This window comes from Xenopus tropicalis, chromosome 8 (assembly GCF_000004195.4).
Source record: "Xenopus tropicalis strain Nigerian chromosome 8, UCB_Xtro_10.0, whole genome shotgun sequence".
In the NCBI taxonomy this organism is placed as follows: Eukaryota; Metazoa; Chordata; class Amphibia; order Anura; family Pipidae; genus Xenopus; species Xenopus tropicalis.
In genome coordinates this window covers 95,817,444-95,836,431 of record NC_030684.2, presented here as the reverse complement: position 1 = coordinate 95,836,431, position 18,988 = coordinate 95,817,444, and the positions used below count along the sequence as shown (strand labels likewise).

General features: G+C 38.5%; 2 protein-coding genes across 4 annotated transcripts in view; one reads left to right on the top strand and one right to left on the bottom strand.

The window, feature by feature from the left end:
• Positions 1–3,436: 3,436 nt before the first annotated feature.
• Positions 3,437–11,970, top strand: rtraf (RNA transcription, translation and transport factor). The gene is made up of 8 exons (XM_002936904.5): positions 3,437–3,607; positions 5,057–5,181; positions 5,790–5,889; positions 7,027–7,101; positions 8,817–8,905; positions 10,106–10,174; positions 10,335–10,383; positions 11,584–11,970. The coding sequence occupies exons 1-8, from the start codon at positions 3,547–3,549 to the stop codon at positions 11,736–11,738; spliced, it is 723 nt and encodes a 240-aa protein (XP_002936950.1). The 5' UTR covers positions 3,437–3,546; the 3' UTR covers positions 11,739–11,970.
• Positions 11,971–14,845: 2,875 nt separating this feature from the next.
• The window catches only part of nid2 (nidogen 2), a 45,786-nt gene continuing 41,643 nt past the window's right edge, over positions 14,846–18,988 (bottom strand). For all 3 annotated transcript variants that reach the window (XM_012967809.3, XM_012967811.3, NM_001097263.1), the window contains 5 exon segments: positions 18,365–18,536; positions 17,484–17,641; positions 17,098–17,221; positions 16,414–16,526; positions 14,846–15,428 (listed from right to left, as the gene is read on the bottom strand). In XM_012967809.3, the coding sequence (XP_012823263.2) occupies positions 15,418–15,428; positions 16,414–16,526; positions 17,098–17,221; positions 17,484–17,641; positions 18,365–18,536 (578 nt within the window). In that variant the 3' untranslated portion in view covers positions 14,846–15,417.

The following is an 18,988-nucleotide window of genomic DNA, read 5'->3' as shown; positions in this document are numbered from 1 at the left end:
AATATATTACGCAGCGCACAACATATTACGCAGCACGTTGCTTGAAAATATGTCGTCGCAAGATAAATAACGCCAAGAACATCGCTTCTTAATTATGACAAGTGTCCTTTTAGTGAATTGAGCGAAAAATAAGAAGTGATAAGATTTTTAACGCATGCTATAAATAGCACTCCTTATTTCGGACTTTAGTGAATCGGGCCCTATGTCCTTTCATTTTAGAATATCTGCATGATACAGTATTATTGGTTTTTCATATAATTACACCAGCAAACTAAAAATACTAAAACTGGGATCCCTTTTGGAGAACCTACCAAACCATATGTTCCAGACTGAGTTGGCTTATTGGTCTGCATATGGGGTCTTCCCAAAGGCCATATATCTATTTGGCAGGTTACAAAATCCTGTCAAGAAATGACAGCATGAGCGTATTAATGCAGTTCATCTTCCTAGGCCCTCAATATGACCCAATTTTTATACCATGGCCAGACATATATGCACAGCCTATGTTTCTTTGAAAAGATACTTTATTTTGTACCACCATTGTGAAATACAATAAGCTTATCTTTTTAATAGGGAGGGACTCCATGTGGGCCCCTGAAACCTTGCATGCTTGTTTTAACTTCTTATCTGCCAGGGATCTCAAATTCTATGGTGCTGGCTCTAAGGGACCTAACTGCTGAATCTGTAAAATGTATGTTTCCAGGTTTCTCTAATCCTATATATACTACACTGTATGTATAGTGGCAGCATGTAAAGAGTAAAACAAAGTTAAACATACTGCCATCAACCGTCAAAGGCTAATTTCACCAAAACAGGAAGCGTCTCGTGTCTCAATGAGCAACAGATCTGATCAGAGTCAGGAGATGCTTCCTTTGTTGTGACATAAGCTTTTGCTGTTATTCCTGGCCCTCCACCAAGCCAAACAGCAGGGAGGGGCTAAGGTCACACTATATGATATTAGCAGTCTAAAACTTGCTAATATGAAATCTGGAAAGAAAAAACAGTTTAACGTGCAAAAGTGCTCTTAAGCACTTTGGGCAATTTTACATTAAGTTCTACTTTTGGTTTTTTAGCCCATTTAATATATAGCCATATGACCCCCCATTAAATTAGCCATCCACACAGTTTTGGAACCACTGACATATCCTGGCCATCCTTAAGGTGGCCATACATGCACAATATTATCCTACGAAACCGTAGATAATCAGTGTGTGTATGGTGGGAGATGAGGCAAGTTGCCAGCAATAAATCTTTGCTATCGTGGGCAACTAATCTTTCCAAAATGCCTTTCCACTGGCAACAAAGGCAATCGCTGCTGGAAAGGCCTATGCGCCGATTCATTTTCCGAAGTCACGCAAAGTTGCCTATAGGAGAAAATTTTGAACGACTTCGGAAAATGTATGCATGTATGCCTTTCCACTGGCCTATGGTAGCAGAGATTTATAGCGGGCAAGTAATCTCTCAGTGGGGATTAGCCTTAATTTTAGTGCAGTAGATGAAAGATCTTACCTGCAATCAATGGTCACAGCAAAGCTCAGCACTGTAAACGTGTATAGCCACCTTAAATGCAAAGTCATCCTTCCTCTATTCCAGTTTAAAACAATTTATCCAGTCTCATAGGATGTGCTGTGCTCCCTTCTGCCATCTAGTGAAAGTTATTCAGTATGCATATTATTTTACTGATTCTGTGCACATTGACCATATTTTTTCTATGGAGCCTGTCTTCTACAGAGAATCATCGCAGTGTGTCAAGTCTTTCATTAAAAATTAGATTATTCATTCATTTAATTTATGTTGGTGTCCCCTATTTTTTTTAGGTCTGTTATGCCTTTTTTTGTACCCCATATTTTCAGTAGAGCCTAACAAATGATTATAGGCAGGTAGCATTATTCCTGTGCCACTTAAAGAACCAAACCCTAAAAATGAATACAGACAGATATGCCATATTGTATATAAAGAACTCACAGCACCAGTCTAAACATTCATCTCTATAGCAGCAATGATCCAGGCCTTCAAAGATGTGCATAACAGCTACCCCTCTTCTGAACGTGTCAGTGACACTGAGCATGCTTAGTGTGCTCTGAGCAGCTGCTGGGAAGCTAAGCTTGGGGGTTGTTGCAAATCATAAAGCAGAAGATGAGGCTCACCTCTCATAGAATCTGATGTTACAGGACTATTATTCTGAAGCTGAACTGTAATGTTTTCTGACATTCCATTTAATGGCCTAATTTATTAAACTGTTTTTGATGTGGAATAGTGAAATGTTTAACTAAAACTTTAAATTAGGGTTGTCACCTCTGACCTTGGTAAAAAAAAAACCATGAGAGCGGGAGGATGACAATTATGGCAAAACAGCAACAAATGGTGGGGGTTCATGACATTTGGGGGCATGATTGTGATTTGTGGGGACATCAAAGGTGAATATAAGGCAGGTTATGTTCGCATTTCACAATGCTGAAACCCAAACAGACAGAAAACATAATGGCAGATATATTAAATAGCTTCAAGAATGGGCTTGATAGCTTTTTAGCAAGTGGGGGAATACAGGGTTTTGGTCGATAGCTCTTAGTACTAGTTGATCCAGGGACTGGTCCAAATGCCATGTTGGAGTCAGGAAGAAATATTTCCCCTCTTCTGAGGAAAATCAGAGAGGCTTCATAGGGGTTTGTTTTTTTTTTGCCTTCCTCTGGATAAACTAGCAGTTAGGCAGGTTATACAGTATATAGGCATAAAAGGCTGAACTTGACAGACGTGTATTTTTATAACCTGAGTTACTATGTAAAGCCAACATATGGCATCCAAAGCCCAGGCCTAGGGTAGAAAGGTTTTATGGGTGCGATGGCATGCTGCCAGTTGACTGCATTGTTAGTAATACAAGGAAGCCTCCATGAAGACTGGGATGATTTTCACAAACAGCTGTGTAACCTCATGCTAAGGTGGGCATGGGACTCTAAAGGATACAGTTCAGCATGCAGGGTGCAAGCACAGCCGGAGAGAATGGAGAGGTTGGGTCCATGACCATTTCGGGGTTAGTTCTAATATCCTCAGTTCTTAAAATATTTTATTACGTTTCAGTGAGGCATCACTAAGCACCGAAATAAAGTATACAAATTCCAGGATATCCATAGCTATTGTGGATTGTACTGACTCCAGCCTAGACGTCCTTCACGCCGCACTTCCAATGGGAAGACGTAACAGGAAGTCATTGGCATGACGTTCTCTGCCCCGTGGCTCTGACAGAGAAATTATAGTTTAGTTACAACGTATTTGCACTGGTGTATATTGTATTCCTTATATTAAAATAACCGGATTACCAGATTTACACCATTCCCTACAAATGAATCCATATTTTCCCTAAATAAGTACGAAGAAGAGAGCCGCCCAGCCTTCCCACTGACAGCGCGCAATCGGGTTACACGATTGGATAAAGGACGACGTTCCGTCTTTCATTGGTTGAGCTGTAAATGAGGGTTAGTGATTGGCTGCAAGGGCAGCTGCGCAGTCTCCGCTAAGGGGTAGCCGTGAACAGGCTGACTTGGAGGCATAATGTTCCGTAGGAAGCTGCAGGCTTTAGATTATCACAATCCCGCCGGATTTAACTTTAAAGGTGAGTTGCAGGTAGGGTGACAGTTTGCGGTGCCAACACACAAAATATTTCAGTGTCCAGCTCATTCCTTCCTGCCTGTGCATGAAACGTGGTGCTACCGGTACCCAGAATCCTGTGCGCAGCAAGACGCATATTGTGCTGGGAAGGATTTCCCTGACCTTTTTATTGCACACGTTGTGTATTGTTACTAAGCACTCCGTCGTCTCTTCTTCGACTTGGGTTATCTTCAAATTATTGTTTGGTTTGCCAGTGTTTCCTACAAGTAAGGTGCGTTGCTATTGGTCTTTGATTCGGTGAGTGGCCTGAGACGTGTTTTAGAGAGCGATCTTTTTCATGCTCTTCTGCAGTATTGCCATTTTCCATATGGGGCTGCCAACTGCATGCCTTTTCCTAATCATCACTGCTGAATGACTTGCAATTCACCAAACAAAGCAATAAAAATATGACTGGCTGCATATGAGCTCGTTTTGTTATGATTGACTCAGTAGTTGTATTACTGAAAAGTATGTTGGCACAAATCACATTATGATTAAAGACATCCACATAACACTGCTTTTTAATGTGTATGTTTAAATCCAATATTTACTAAACTGTCCCTCAGACATATTCTTAAGATGGCCACCCATTATCATCATTGGAAGATTTTTGCCCAATTTTGCAGTTGACCAAATGGGCCATGACAGTGTTTTTAAGTCGGCTCTATCAATCAATATCTGATCAAGTCCCAAATATTGGTATGGGGGAGACTCGTATAATAATAGTGCTTACAAAAAAGCCAAATGGCTTAATTTTTGATGGCAAAAGTTACCTTGCATTGCATTCTGTATTTGCCGCAATTGGCAAGTCTAAATATTTGTATTTAGGCTTTTTTTTTAACTGTAAATAATGGGTATCCATGTACCTTAAATTTACTGTAGTTTATTCATTAATGTCTTGTTTCTATTTAGACTATGTTTTTTTTGGTAATGAATTGCTGTTGCTTCTGATATATCTGTAATAATAAATGATAAGTAGGTTTCAGAAAGGGAATCTTTTAGTCATATCCCACTGATAAGTCCTGAATTAAATATAAGAATAAACAGCAAAGATTTCAGTGGAATAAAAACAACAACATTTATTGGCTCAAATAAACAAAAACATAACTCATAACAAAGGCATACTATACCAAAACATGACCAGGTGCATCCTTATCTCCTTTAAGGAGTTATGTTTTTGTTTATTTGAGCCAATAAATGTTGTTGTTTTTATTCCACTGAAATCTTTGCTGTTTATTCTGATATATCTGTAACCCATTCTTCACAGGATTGCCAGCAATGAAATGGTGAATTAGGTCTAAATCTGTGTTTTATCTACCTGCTTTGATTTTTTTTTTTTTTTTTAAATATATGGATTCACAGCCTAACTTTGTGTTTTGGCTGGGATGTCTTACATATAACATTTTTATTACAGATGAAACAGAGTTTCGAAATTTTCTTGTTTGGCTAGAAGATCAAAAAATTAGACATTATAAGATAGAAGACAGAGGAAAGTTACGAAACATTCACAGCAGCGAATGGCCGGCTCAGTATGAAAAGGTAAAATGCAGTTGATAGCATGGGGAGTTTTATCATAGTTGTAGAGATCCTTGGGTGGTGCTTCTCATAGTTATGTTATTTTTAGGTATTGGTATTGCATTTAAAACACAAATTATATTTTGCCACTCTTCTAATACCATGTATGGGTAAAAAATGCATTGGCCAAAACTGTTGGGCTGTGGTGGAATAATAAAGGAATGCTAAAGGTCACCTAGCATTGGTATTACCTAGGGATGCACTGAATCCAGAATTCGGTTTGGTATCCAGCCAGGATTCTGCCTTTTTTGGCAGGATTCGGATTTGGCCAAATCCACAGTTGTGGCCGAACTGAATCGAAATCCTAAAAATCACGGTATCATGGTAATCATGGGAACACAGAAGTGGAAAATTATTCACCACGCACATTCCAATTCAGTTTGGTACATTACTAGGCAAATCCCTTACGATGGATTCAGGGGTTCAGCCGAACCCAACAAACTGGATTTGGTGCATCCCTAGTATTACCATATAAAAGTAAAATTACTTATATTTATAATGATGTAAAAGTATAATCTAAATTTTGTTCTGTGTCTAAAACATCTTTTCCAATGTTTATCAATTTTCAACAGTATTTAAATGATGTGAATTGTCCATTCAAAGTTCAAGAGCGTCAAGAATCAATAGACTGGCTCCTGGGCCTTGCTGTGCGCCTTGAGTATGGTGATAATGGTATGTACTGTTTGGGAAATGATTTCCTCTTATTGTGACAAGCCTTGTTTCTGCAGTATTATTGGCTTTTCGAATTTTGTATATATATATATATATATATATATATATATATAATATACACATTCCAATTGACAATGCGCACTCCTCATTCTTTATAGTTCATTTATTGTTGCATTAAAAACATCAACGTTTCGGTCCAGGTCTAGGACCTTTATCAAGATGTTAAACCATTTTTTAATCTTGATAAAGGTCCTAGACGTGGACCGAAACGTTGATGTTTTTAATGCAACAATAAATGAACTATAAAGAATGAGGAGTGCGCATTGTCAATTGGAATGTGTATATATAATAAATAAATAAATATATATATATAAATAATAATATAATATTTGTTAATGACACCATGTGCTTATCATTATATAATTTATTGAGAGTGCCGTGCAACTGTCAGTGATCTAAACCTACTGAGAGCATGGTGTCGCTATCAAATCACATTTAGAGACACAGTACTGATGGACAACTGAAAGTGGCACTAACCTGGGAGGGGCACTGGCTCAATTGGTCCAAAACCCAGCAGAGTCCCATATCAGCAAGTTCATGGATAACTTCTTTACACAAGAGATATGATAGGTCTCTTGCATGAGCAAGTGGCTGCTGGACCTGCAGGGATTCTCTGAAAAGCCTCTTTTTCTCAGAGATTGACTTCCAGGTATAACAGAATGTAGATTTTTAGGCACTCTGGCTGCATTTAATAGTTAATAGAAAGCAGTTGAGCTTTAGTTATCTAACTCTATGTTTAGGTATTAGCAGTAAAAATGTAAACATGATATCTCTCTGTTAGTGTCCATAAGTTTTGATAAGGAGCATTCATTTCACCCTACACCAACAAGGTGTTACACACCTTCCTGTTTCTCATGTAGTTTTTGAACTTGGCAAAGTCTTTGCTCTTGCTTTTTTAGTTTTATGTCTGAAATTTTGTGCAGAAATAGTTATCGCTTGGATAAGCTACATTTCATACAGTTACCTATAAACCATCCAGTATTACCTGGTGCAAATTATACAAAAATGTATAATGATTTATGAATTACTTTTAGAGGAATACGCAGTCATTATGTCTTCATCTTTTATATTTTTCAGCTGCTAAATATCAGAACGCCAAGCCATATAACTCGGATGTTTCCAAGAGTGCCGAACCACTTATAAACTTGGATGGTAAGATGCAAAAATGAATTCAGTATAATCTGCAGGATTGAAGAATTTATTTTGATATGCTTTTTTTGGATAATGTTGTAGCTCCCATCCTTCCCAGCTACAGTCAGGTGATCCCAATGGGCCAATAAAAGGGCAACGATATGGGGGTTTTAACCTTGAAAGCAAGTAAGTTGCAGGTAAAACTTAGTCCCTTGGCTAAACATATATTGAAGCAGTAGAATTCTTGGTGAATCGCATAGGTCAGTGTAGGAATGGCCAGAAGGGATGACTTTGACGTAGTTGGCCAGCTTGAAGTATATTGCAATGTATGGACAAACAATCCCTGTTTTGTTTAAAGGGGAGGGCATTTCTTAGTAGCTTAATGCACAGAATGTCTTAATGTCCTATATATATTGATAAAGGGTGAGTGCAGAGGATCTCTTGTTGTTGTCTATATGTATTTTGTGGTCACAACCTCATTGCACCCCCGCCTAATGGTTTAAAATTTAGAGGTTGAGCACAACTTTCCCCTTTTTTGCTATAATGTGTGAATCTGTGTTTGTAGCAGTTCCAAAATGTATACCATTATGTAGGGCCACTATCAAAAATCATGGTGCCCAATACTACTTGGTTCTTCTTGGTGGTGGGCCCTGACAGCTAAGTAAAATTAGGGCAGCAACAAAAAAAAGAAAATTTCCATGTCTGGCTTTGCCCCCAATCTGGCCCAATCTACCCAAACCCTGGGCAGCCCTTGTACCCTGTGCTGGCGGCCCAGTGGACACAATTGGCTGCTTTTTACTGGAAGCTTTCTGGGTAGTGGAGTGCCCAAGACTTTAAGGCTACAGGTTTCTCTTTGTTATGATTACTAGACTGCTGCCCAGGTGTATCCTGTCTAAAGGTGACCTTACTTAGTAGTGTGCCTGCTTTGAAATCTACTTCATTTGCAGGGACCTGAAAAGGTAGGACTTAATGTATTGCCAGTACATTCCTATATTCAGATATCCATTTTTTTGTTTGGCCCATTTCCAGAAGTTATCCAGGAAATCAGTATTTTTTATATTCTGTACAGAGAGCTTCTTTTATTTTAAAAAAAAAGCTACTAATTACTAATGTGTATGTGTTGCTTTTCTAGAAGAATAAAGTTATAGTTTTATTCCCTGTGCTGTCCTGGATACATGTATGTGCATTAAATACTGGAGCTTTATAGTACCAGTTGTTATTCACTCAGATTTAATGAAAGATGGGGGCAATGGTCACACGCACACAAATTTTTAGACCAGCACACAGCCAAGAAGAAATTATAGGGAACATTGGATGGCACACTTCTTAATAGGGTAGTGTCCCACGCCAGTTACATTTTCAGTAAAGACTGGGTATATGATTGAAATATATATAAATTAATGTTACCTTGCGCTGGTTAAAGTACACATTTGCTTCAGAAACACTTTAAAATAAGTAAGCTGTAATGCATCCAAATAGGACCCATATTTACTTAGTATATAAGCTGTCAAGAATACAATGATTTTAGTTGTTATACATTGTTCCCAATATAACTATAGAATGGAAAACATAAGGACATTTGTTGCTAAGAAATGGTTTATTTAAAGGTGCTGGGTAAGCAGATACAAAATATATAATATTGTCACTTTATCATATTACAGCTACTGGCTCTTTATATTCAGTTAATCTAAGCAGCGATGCTGTGTCCTAATGGTCTGTTTGTTTTTCTTCAACAGTTAACAATCCTGATTTCAAAGCTGGAGTAATAGCTTTGGCAAATCTTCTGCAAATCCAGAAGCATGATGATTATCTTATGATGCTTAAAGTAAGATTGTTTTCTATTAAATATGATAGCTGTGAATCTTTTAGCGAGAACCCACTCAGTGATTTAATAAGTCCTGTAGCTAATCAAATAATAGTTAGTCTTTCCCAGCCAGGTTTAGTAGTCCTGAAAGATCAACCTATAAAGTAATACTGACACCTTTTGACCAATAGCAGCATTTCTTTCTATGCAGTGCAATTTTTTTTGATTGTTGTGGTCCTATCAAGGAAAGCTGCATAATCAAAAATGCCCATCCTTACCAGCAGCTGCTTCTTATTCTAGTAAATGGGAAATGGCTTTTCTATGACATAATGTTTTCATTAAGAGAATATCACTGGGGAACATGGCATCCATGCCATTTTACAGGAAAGAGTTGGTATGATTCCTAGATCTCCCATGAGTGCACTGCAGTATTTCAAATGCTTTTTCTTGTCATTGGCCTTATTGTTTATATCCCACACTTCCAAAATGAAGCACATTTTTTAATTCTTTGGGAGTCCTTAGAATCTGTGGCACTAATACTCAAGTCTAAAAAAACCTTCACTGTAGATTCTATGATCTGCAGCAGAAAACCAGTTTCACCTATATATTTTACTATGCACTGATTGCTGGTTTTTTTTAATGTTACTAGGATTAACCATCTAGCCTCTAGAAACCATCAGATAAAGGCTTTTAAGGGGTAATTCACACAGACCCAGGGCAAAAGGGTAAGTGCAGTAAAGGGGCGCAAGAGCCATTGGCGGGTGCTCCAGATCTGGCTGTGCTTTGCACCTTGCAGTTCTGAGCACTGTGTTCGGTCAGGTCAGCCCTGTTCTTACCACCTGCCATAAGGCACATGGCAAGTTCAGGTCCCCTTTGCAGGTTGATAGGCAGTGGTTGGGTTGTAAGGCTACAGAACACCCTGAATCTTTTGAGTGCACATTAGCAAAGCATTTAAAGGACTTTGTTGCGACTAGCATGGATTTTGGTGGGGCAGGGTGATTACTTTGATATTGCAGGTTCGTATAACATCAGTGGGTTTCTCCAATGTTTCCCCTTGAATGTCAGCTGCAAAGTTTCTACACTATTTAGGAACTAAATAATTTCATTTTACTATTACGTCACCATTTGCAGCTAGGTTTCTATCATTCTGTGAAAAAGTATCTTTAATTTCCTTCCTTCTCTCTCTCCTTGCATAAACACCATCTTACTATTTTTGTTTAGGGAATTCGAATCTTAGTACAGGAACGCTTGTCTCAAGAAGCTGTTGCTAAATCAAACAGCTCAAAAGAGGTATGTTTCATCACTTCTTAACAGCCCTGTTACTTCTGTTCTGAGTCAAATGAAATAAACATTTTAAATTTACATAAACTGACCAGCAGGTGGTGCTTTTAAAAAATCATTATATAACTTAATTATATTGTTTTTTTCTTTTTTTTTTTTAATCTTACAGGGCCTTCCAGTTGCATTGGATAAGCACATCCTTGGGTTTGACACAGGAGGTATGTTTATCCTATGCAGAACAGTGTTGGTTATATTCATTTACTTTTTCACAACTTATTACAGTCTATTTTTTAGACTGTTCCCTCTCCCAGAGAGGCCCAAAACTTTGGTTGGGGGTCCCAGCCTGAAGGCCAGTAATAGTGAGATTTAGGGAGAATGCCTATTTGGCCTCTGAGATGCTTCTAGAATCACAGCACACAAAGGTTTTGGTTCCTTTAACCACTCCTTAGTGTTCATGGAGAGGGCACCTCTGCCCTGGGTCCAACTGTGCTCTGCACTGGTGAAGGGCTCAGTGTTAGTGGGTGCAGTCCAGACCTGTCCTTATCACCTGCTATAGGGCAGATGTTAATTAGGGCCCTGCTATGACCTGCATCTACTGCCAGTCCCTTATATTTACATACATAAGCTAATGGGGGTGGGGAGCTAATGTGCCTTTTCCCTTCCACCCGTCATAACTACAGTAATGATGAATGTAGACAGTGCAGTATTAATGGGGATGCCCACAGGAATTTGTGCTTTGAAAGGAGTGCAGAGAGACCTGCAGCAATTCCTTTTTAGGCAGAAAGGCAAAGTGCATTTTTTTTTACCCTGCCTTTCCAGTTGCAAATAACCACTTAAATGTCTGTTATGGTTACATTTTAACTGGAACCGGTATTTTTTGTTCTAGATATTATTGGAACTATTGCGGAATGTCTGATACATGATAACATTGATGTATCTGTAACCAAATGTAACTCACTGCTATATGAGGAAAGACAAATAATTTTAGGGAAACAACAAATACACTGCCATTAATAAGTTGCAGTTGGGCAAGACATCAAGGCAGAATATTTCATTTTGTTAGAATGAGTTAACAGTAGAAAAGTGTTCTTTGACACTCTACTAAAGCCCCCAATCCAATTAATATGCATTGTTTAAATGAATGACATGCAAGTTAATGCATGTTAAAGGTGAAGTAAAGTACTCAAAGTAGTGTACTCAATAGGATATTGAGTGGAAATGGCCCTGTGGTAGGAGGTGGGTAAATCAAATCACTGAGTGGGGTACCTAACAAGTTGTATACCACAAGCTATCTATTTCTTTTATTTACATTCAAAACATCTTGTTTCTATAAGTAATTTATGTGTAATGCCTACCATGTATATTAAGGAAAAAAGTGGCAAGTATTTAAGGCATTTTCTCTCTGTATTTTTTATTAGATGCTGTTTTAAATGATGCTGCCCGAATCCTGAGATTACTTCATATTGAAGAGCTGCGAGAATTGCAGACAAAAATCAACGAAGCTATAGTAGCAGTTCAGGCAATTATTGCTGACCCTAAAACAGATCACCGACTGGGGAAGGTTGGAAGATAAGGACTTTAGCCTGTTCTCATTCTCCTTCCCTTACCAAACCTTTAGCTAGCATGGAGCCACTATCTTTTCATGTATAGTTTTAGCACAATGATATAAAGCACTCATCCTGACTGTTAAGGATATGCTGCCCTAAATGTTTCCTTTCATTTATTTCTGATTTGGTAAAATAGAAATTCCCAGCACCAACCTCTTCCAAAGTAAATCAAAATGGAGTAACCTATGGCTAAGGTCAGACCAAGCAGTTTTTCTGCCAGTGGAGAAACAGTGAGTCTGACATTAGCTTAACAGGAATCAAAGCCAACAAGAGGGTCAAATCAGAGAAAAAGAACAGAAGACTTAAAAAATTGTGTGATTACTATGCGTTCTGATCCTAGTAACGGGGCATAAGTTGTGAACATTTTCAAAACTGGATCAGGCATGCCCTCAACAACAATTACAAGTTTTATTACTTCAATGTCAAGATTTAATAATAACTTGCAATTTGTGATGTGAATTAGATGGTTTGGGGGCTGGACATGTCTCACCAGTTAGTCGCACTCTGGCCCTGTGACAGTCAAGGATATTCCTGTTAGTTGGTCCTTTGAGCTAGAAAGGTAAATATGCTGTATATTACATAGAAATATAAGAAAAGCCTCTGTACTGTGAATGTGCTGCGGTGGTGTGGCACTCTCAACAAAGTACCCCAGGCCCCAGAGTTTTTTTTGGGTTTTTTTTGCAGAAGAGGAACACTGGCCCCCGGGTATGAGGTGAGTGACTAGGATCACTATGGGGTATGGTTTAACACTCCGATTTCTATTTTTCTCTATTCTGTTTCCTGTTTGCTACCTGTTGGAAAAAGGTGAATTTGATTCACTTTTAAAAAGAATGTGCTTTAATTTATAAAAGAACTAAAACTTTTTTTTTTTTTTTTAATCATTATGAAAAATTAAAAATTGTAATGTATGATTTAGGAAAGGGGAAATTGCTATCCAATAAAACACCATCCTTTTGCTGCATTGGGCCTGTGAGCATCTGTGTTAAGACTTCAGTAATTAAATCTATTCCAGACCACACACTTTTCTTTTATCGTGGGTTTGGTTTCACCACTTTATTCAGTGTACTTCAGTTTCTAGGGTATTACATGTTAATGGAAAACTTTCTAGATACCACAAATCAGGGTATGGATCAGCATCTTATATTGCTTGGATTTTAATGCCTGACATTCACTGGCTCTTCAGACTGCTGTAACAGAATGTAATATTTATCTAGGCATTAGGGAAACATGATAAAATATGTGGCTCTGGTGCTGGACCAATACAAGTGTTTCATTGCACCTTGGTGTAGATTCTAAAAGTAAGCAAAGTGCTCAAGAAAGGATGTAACACCATTCTTGTGTGGGAACTTCAGTCGGGTGTTTTTATTATCTTAGTGGGAAATGTCTTTTTGGGCTGCTTCATAAACTTTTGTTATGGTTTAATGACTGAAATCTGGGAACAAGGCTGGGTAAGTTATAACATTTATACTGGTTTCGAACGCCTTTATATTGTGACCAATCATCTGGATTGTGCAGTGTGTGGAAGCCCAGAGAACACCGACTCCAGAAAGATAACAGGGCTAGGGGATACAAGGATTTTCACTATCATAGGGCTACTACTGTATTTTTGGACTGGTTCCATAAGATACATCATTTTGTAGTCTAAGGGGTATATTTATCATGCTGTGTAAAAAGTGGAGTGAAGCATTACTGGTGGTGTTGCCCAGGGCAACCAATCAGCAATTAGATTAAGGCTAATGCCACACGAGGCGTAGGGCTGAAATTTTCGGCAAGCGGAAAAGCGCTTGCCGAAAATTCAGCCCTACGCCTGCTACCTGTGCCTGCACCCGAATGAATGGAATACGCTCGGGTGCAGGCACACGTAGCCGATATACGCATGAAAACGCGAGACTTTGCATTCTCTCGCGTTTTCATGCGTATATCGGCTACATGTGCCTGCACCCGAGCGTATTCCATTCATTCGGGTGCAGGCACAAGTAGCAGGCGTAGGGCTGAATTTTCGGCAAGCGCTTTTCCGCTTGCCGAAAATTTCAGCCCTACGCCTCGTGTGGCATTAGCCTAACAGTTAGAAAACCAAACCATCTGTCTGCTATGAGCAACTTCATTGGTAATGTTTTACTCCACTTTGTACACAGCATGATGAATATACCCCATAGTCTTTACCGGGCATTAACATATAGCCTATTTATTTATACTATGTTGTAGGGCATTCAATCTGTACCATACAAAGATCACAATTAACAATGTGCTTTAGTTTAGTCCCTTCACATACTAATCCCTTTGGTACTAATGCATTTAATGAGAACATATAAGCAACAATTATAAAATTATGAATGTATTACAGGAGTGCCCTGTACTGTTTTGTCCAAGCAAGGGGCCAGACAGAATAGCAAAAATGCGTTACTGATGCAGAAAGTGTCTCCTGCTACTCCCTTGCTCTGTGTCAGAAGCAAAAGAACTGAACAGAGAAGCACTGAAAGCCACTTCCTGCATCAATAACTTCAACTTTTGCTGTTCTAGCTGTACCTTTCCTGCACTGAACAGAACAGCAGAGGGCACTCTTGTAATATGACATAGCACTATAACAAATGCACCCACTTCCAACAAACTTCCTTCTCTTGGTGCAGATGCTCCTTCCATGTCTGGCCAGGTTCACAGCTAGTCCAATACCTTATTTTGTTTTCACACAAAAAGGTGACAGCCTTTTAACTTTGAATAAAATAGCCTTGCATCCTCCTCAGTGTTGCAGTTGAAAGCATATTTATGAAATTAATGCATGTTCAGGCATGGGTACATCACATTGCTAAACAGTCTTGGGCTTGGTTACTAACACAGCTCAGATTTTTACCTAGTAGTAAAAAAATGTCAGCAACCAACCAGGTTTTTGCTTTCATTCATTTTATTGCTGCTGGCTGAGCAAAGCAAATCAGCCAGCACTTACACTGAAAAATATGTTGGTTTTTTGTTGACTTTTTACAGTAGAAATTCCTCTGTCTATAACCTAACTAGTTTTGTAAGCATTTCTAACTGTTCTCTAAAAGCAGCCTGTGCGAGTAAACACACAAAACATATATACAGAAAAAGAAATGGATTTATTGAATTTATCTGTGAAGTTTTGGTATGGCACAAAGTTTCCTATATTTCACAAACGGACCACCTTATGTACTTGTTTGTTGCGATGTATGCAGTTTCTGGCCATATTTGTTCACAGTATACAGTAATGTGGGTTGATAGAATATTAAAAGCTACATTGGAAGAGAAAAAAAATATATAAAAAAGGCACCATTGAAAAAAACTCAAGTTACAAATATTAAACAAGTTAAAAAGTTTTTTGTTTTTTTTTTTAAAAAAATCTGTGGCATGTGCGATCTCTGTACATGTGGCACATCTCTTTGGAGCCAAGCTTGCCAACACGCTTGGGGTTATTTTTTTATTTTACAGCTAAATAATTTCTGTAAAAAGACAGTAGTAAAAAAAATTTTGAGGTAAAAAAAACTTTACAAATCATATTTGTTGCAAGAAAATAAAGCTTTTCTTTGCAGTTTCCAAGTAGTATTTGTGCTGATTCTTTGCCATCCCTTTAACTGCAGCAAGGAGAAAAATCTTCCATCAAAATGAATTTCCACTCTGCAGCTTATTCTTGCATTACTTTCTCCCTGAAATACACAAGTTTTTTTTTTATCTTATTAACATATTATATAATATCTATATACTGAATGATCCAATAGTAAAGCCAGTTAGCCGATGGTTCCATTGGTATGTGAAGGGGCCACACTTCTCTGCACAGGGTACGATCCTTGGTCTGTGCGCTCAGTTGTGAATGGGCGGATTGTACTAATCTAATAACTGTTAGTTATAGCGCAACTGGCATCTGTGCTGCTGAGAAGTAACAGTGTGTGCTGAGCTTTTTAATAATGGCTGTTAAATACATTGTTGTGTCTTTCTCCTCAGAGATATAAGAGTGTGCAGATGGGGCAGAGCCTTTGCCAACATTTCTCTGCTGGGGAAGAAAAGCTTGTAAAACTTCTCAATTTCTATGAAACTTCTTATCACTATATATACATTGAGATTTATGCCTAAAAAGGTACACATGGGCATGTCTGAGCGAAACTCAATCTGTGTGCATAGCGAGTGGTGGATGCAAATATAGTATTGTATAGTTTTCCTTTAATGGCAGTGTCACAGTTCATAGGGTAGACCTTTATGTGATAAGGCCATTAAAAGGATTCTATCAACATGTGTTTTACAAAATTGACCAGTTCCTCCAGCAAAATTCTGCACTGCATCCATTTTTCAAAAGAGAATGTGGTGGCTGACAAAAGAAAGGTTGTAGGACTGAAGAAAGCAGAAGGCTGTGTTTTTTCATGACCCCAGCTCTGGCCTGGTGAATGCAGTAGGCACATTGCAAAAACTATGTAGTTAGTTTAAGGGGTGGCCCCTTTTTGCAAATATGTTACTCACAAAATGGAAAAATCTTTCCATTCTTTACAATTTCTGGTGAAAATATTCTAAGCAATAAAACAATGTACACAATGAAACACTTTACTCTGAGGTTTCTGGCTTGGGCTCCTTATTCTGGCGAGGCCACTCTTACCTTATAGCAGAGTATTTTAGAGCATCCCTTAACCATTGTGGACCTACCTGAAGGGCAGTATGGGTACACAGCTGTTACTCCATAGAGATGGGATCGCTGCTCAGGAAGGTATTCTTCAACAATGTGCCCAGTGTCCTTGTTAAGGGATATTACCCCATCCCTAAAGTTACAAAATAAATACACACGTTAATGTCTTCGTTTTCCTGCTTTGTGTTTGATGATAAGCACGTTGTCTGTTAAACTTAACATATATTAATATATTTAATAACAAGACTGGTGTTCTGATATTGTCTATTTAGTTACATGCATGTGATTAATTGGCTCTTGATAATACTGACCATAGTGTGTGAAGCTGATAGCTTGTACAGATTAGTCGCCGCAACTTTTAAAAAAGTTGTTGCGACTAATCGCGCCGTGCGTCTTCACCCTCAATATGCAGAATTTTATACTGCGTACTGTTGTACATGTGGCAATGTTTGGTGTATTTCAAAACATTTAGTTTACACAGTGTTATACTCCTCCCTGGTTCATGGTAGGAGATTAGTTGGTCCTAATATCGTGGGAAAAAGTAGAGGATTTTTGTGTTGCAAAGGCAACACGGCTGCACCAGCATTTCAGTCATCATGTTGTATCGATCTCACTCAATGACCTGATCTCTTCCAACTATTCCACCATTAGTGGAACAATAATCAGGTTACTATACATAACACAGTACATAATCATCAACGTACCTCCTCCAGTCTGTGTGGTAGAAGTAATTTGCATACACAACAACACTAAAAGGATAATTCAAGTTACTCTGTATGACCCGTCGCCCTGTTCCGTCTGACAAAATGCATTCAAGCTTCTTGGTTCCTTAAAATATAAAAATAGGGTTTGGATGACAACAGAAACGTACTATGTATGTGTATGTATGAGAACTGCCACAAACACTGATAATATTGAAACCTTTCCATGCTTTCTCAGAAGTATAAATAAACATACACCCACCAGTATTAATGCATTAAAAGAAATGCGTGATGGGAGAAAACTAATTGTGTTTCCCAGAAAACCAAATGAACGTTGGCATCTTTTAATTGTGTGAAAAAAGGCTTTGAAATTCCTTTAGAAAAATCACCTGCATCAGCCCAACAGACTTGTTTGGAGAAGGGATCAAAGGTTAAACCGTTGGGAAGGCCGATGTTGTCATTAACCAGAATCCTCCTGTTTGATCCGTCTACAAACGAAGATTCAATCTTTGGAGCCTCTCTGTTCCAGTCTGTCCAGTACAGGTTCCTTTGTGTGAAAGGAAAAAGAGCTATTGCTTTGTGGAAGCCTGATCTGAAGTATTTATCAGACTGAAACAAAACCAACTGCTTATTATGCCCCTTTGTAGATGTAATTATTATCCCCTTTGAAGCAAGCTGGAAGAGAAGCTTGCACAACCTATGGCTGCCACAGCAGACTGAATGAAGCAGCCAGTAACTGCAGGCTTCTGTATGTGGCCTACTATTTAAATTCCTCAAGTCACTTTAGGGTTTATTAACTAATGACATCACTAGAATGACTGATATATTTAATAATACCCCAGCAACCCACTGCAGCTTCCCTATAGGAAAATACACCAGCTTTATTTTCTATGTTCCTAATACATTGCTGCCTACCTAGATTATGTATTGTCAGACATCTTTCCCACTGTCCCTGCCTTTGTGCGCACTATTCCTTCTGCCAGCTGTTATATGCTGTATGCTATATGCCATCCAATTGCCACCTTTCAGGGCGCATTTGTGCCTTTTCCAGCATGTTACATGGGCAACAGATTCCAGGAAAAGACTCAACATTATAAAGAGTTAATATGATAATTACTGAAAAATCTGCTTGCCTAAGGATTTACTGCAGCATGACTGACCTTCATTTTAACTGTTATCCTTAATGTGATGACAAGTGTAACTATTCCTGACACCTTTGGTCCAGAGTGGGAAAATAAATATTTTTAAGGAGCCTGTAGCAGTTACCTACCCTCTAACCGCATCCACAGTGATGGCTCGAGGATTCACAAGCTGTGTGTCAAATAGAACCTTCCTCTCAGTGCCGTCCAACCGCGCACTCTCAATCTTGTCTAGGCCGCTATCTGTCCAAAACATTGTCCTGCGAAGGTAGTCAATGGCTAAGCCCTCTGTGCTCATCAACCCTGGAAGGAACAATTTTTATTACTAATTACTGATTTGAAATGAAATCACATAATATATATCAGCTGTAATATCTGTATGGCTACTGCAGGTAAAGTAAAAGTATCTGCTTATGGTGAATTAGTAAAAGTTGATTTATCATCCCATCATATGAGCTTTTAACCCACTTCTGGGTCACTCTGGCAGCAGGTTTAAAACACTTTGGCAAATAATTAAGGGTTAATATATCACTGCCCACAATATGATTTAGTAGGCCAAGTCCCATCTGTGCCATTTTGGTGGAAGGTTTTAATATGTAGAATAAGCCTTTTAACCCCTATAACTACATAATGTATGTATGTATGTATGTATGTATAACTTTATTTATAAAGCGCCACAAGGGTACGCAGCGCTGTACAGTCTTACAGAATACAAAATTACACACAGGGAGGACAAGTGATATAATAAATAAATA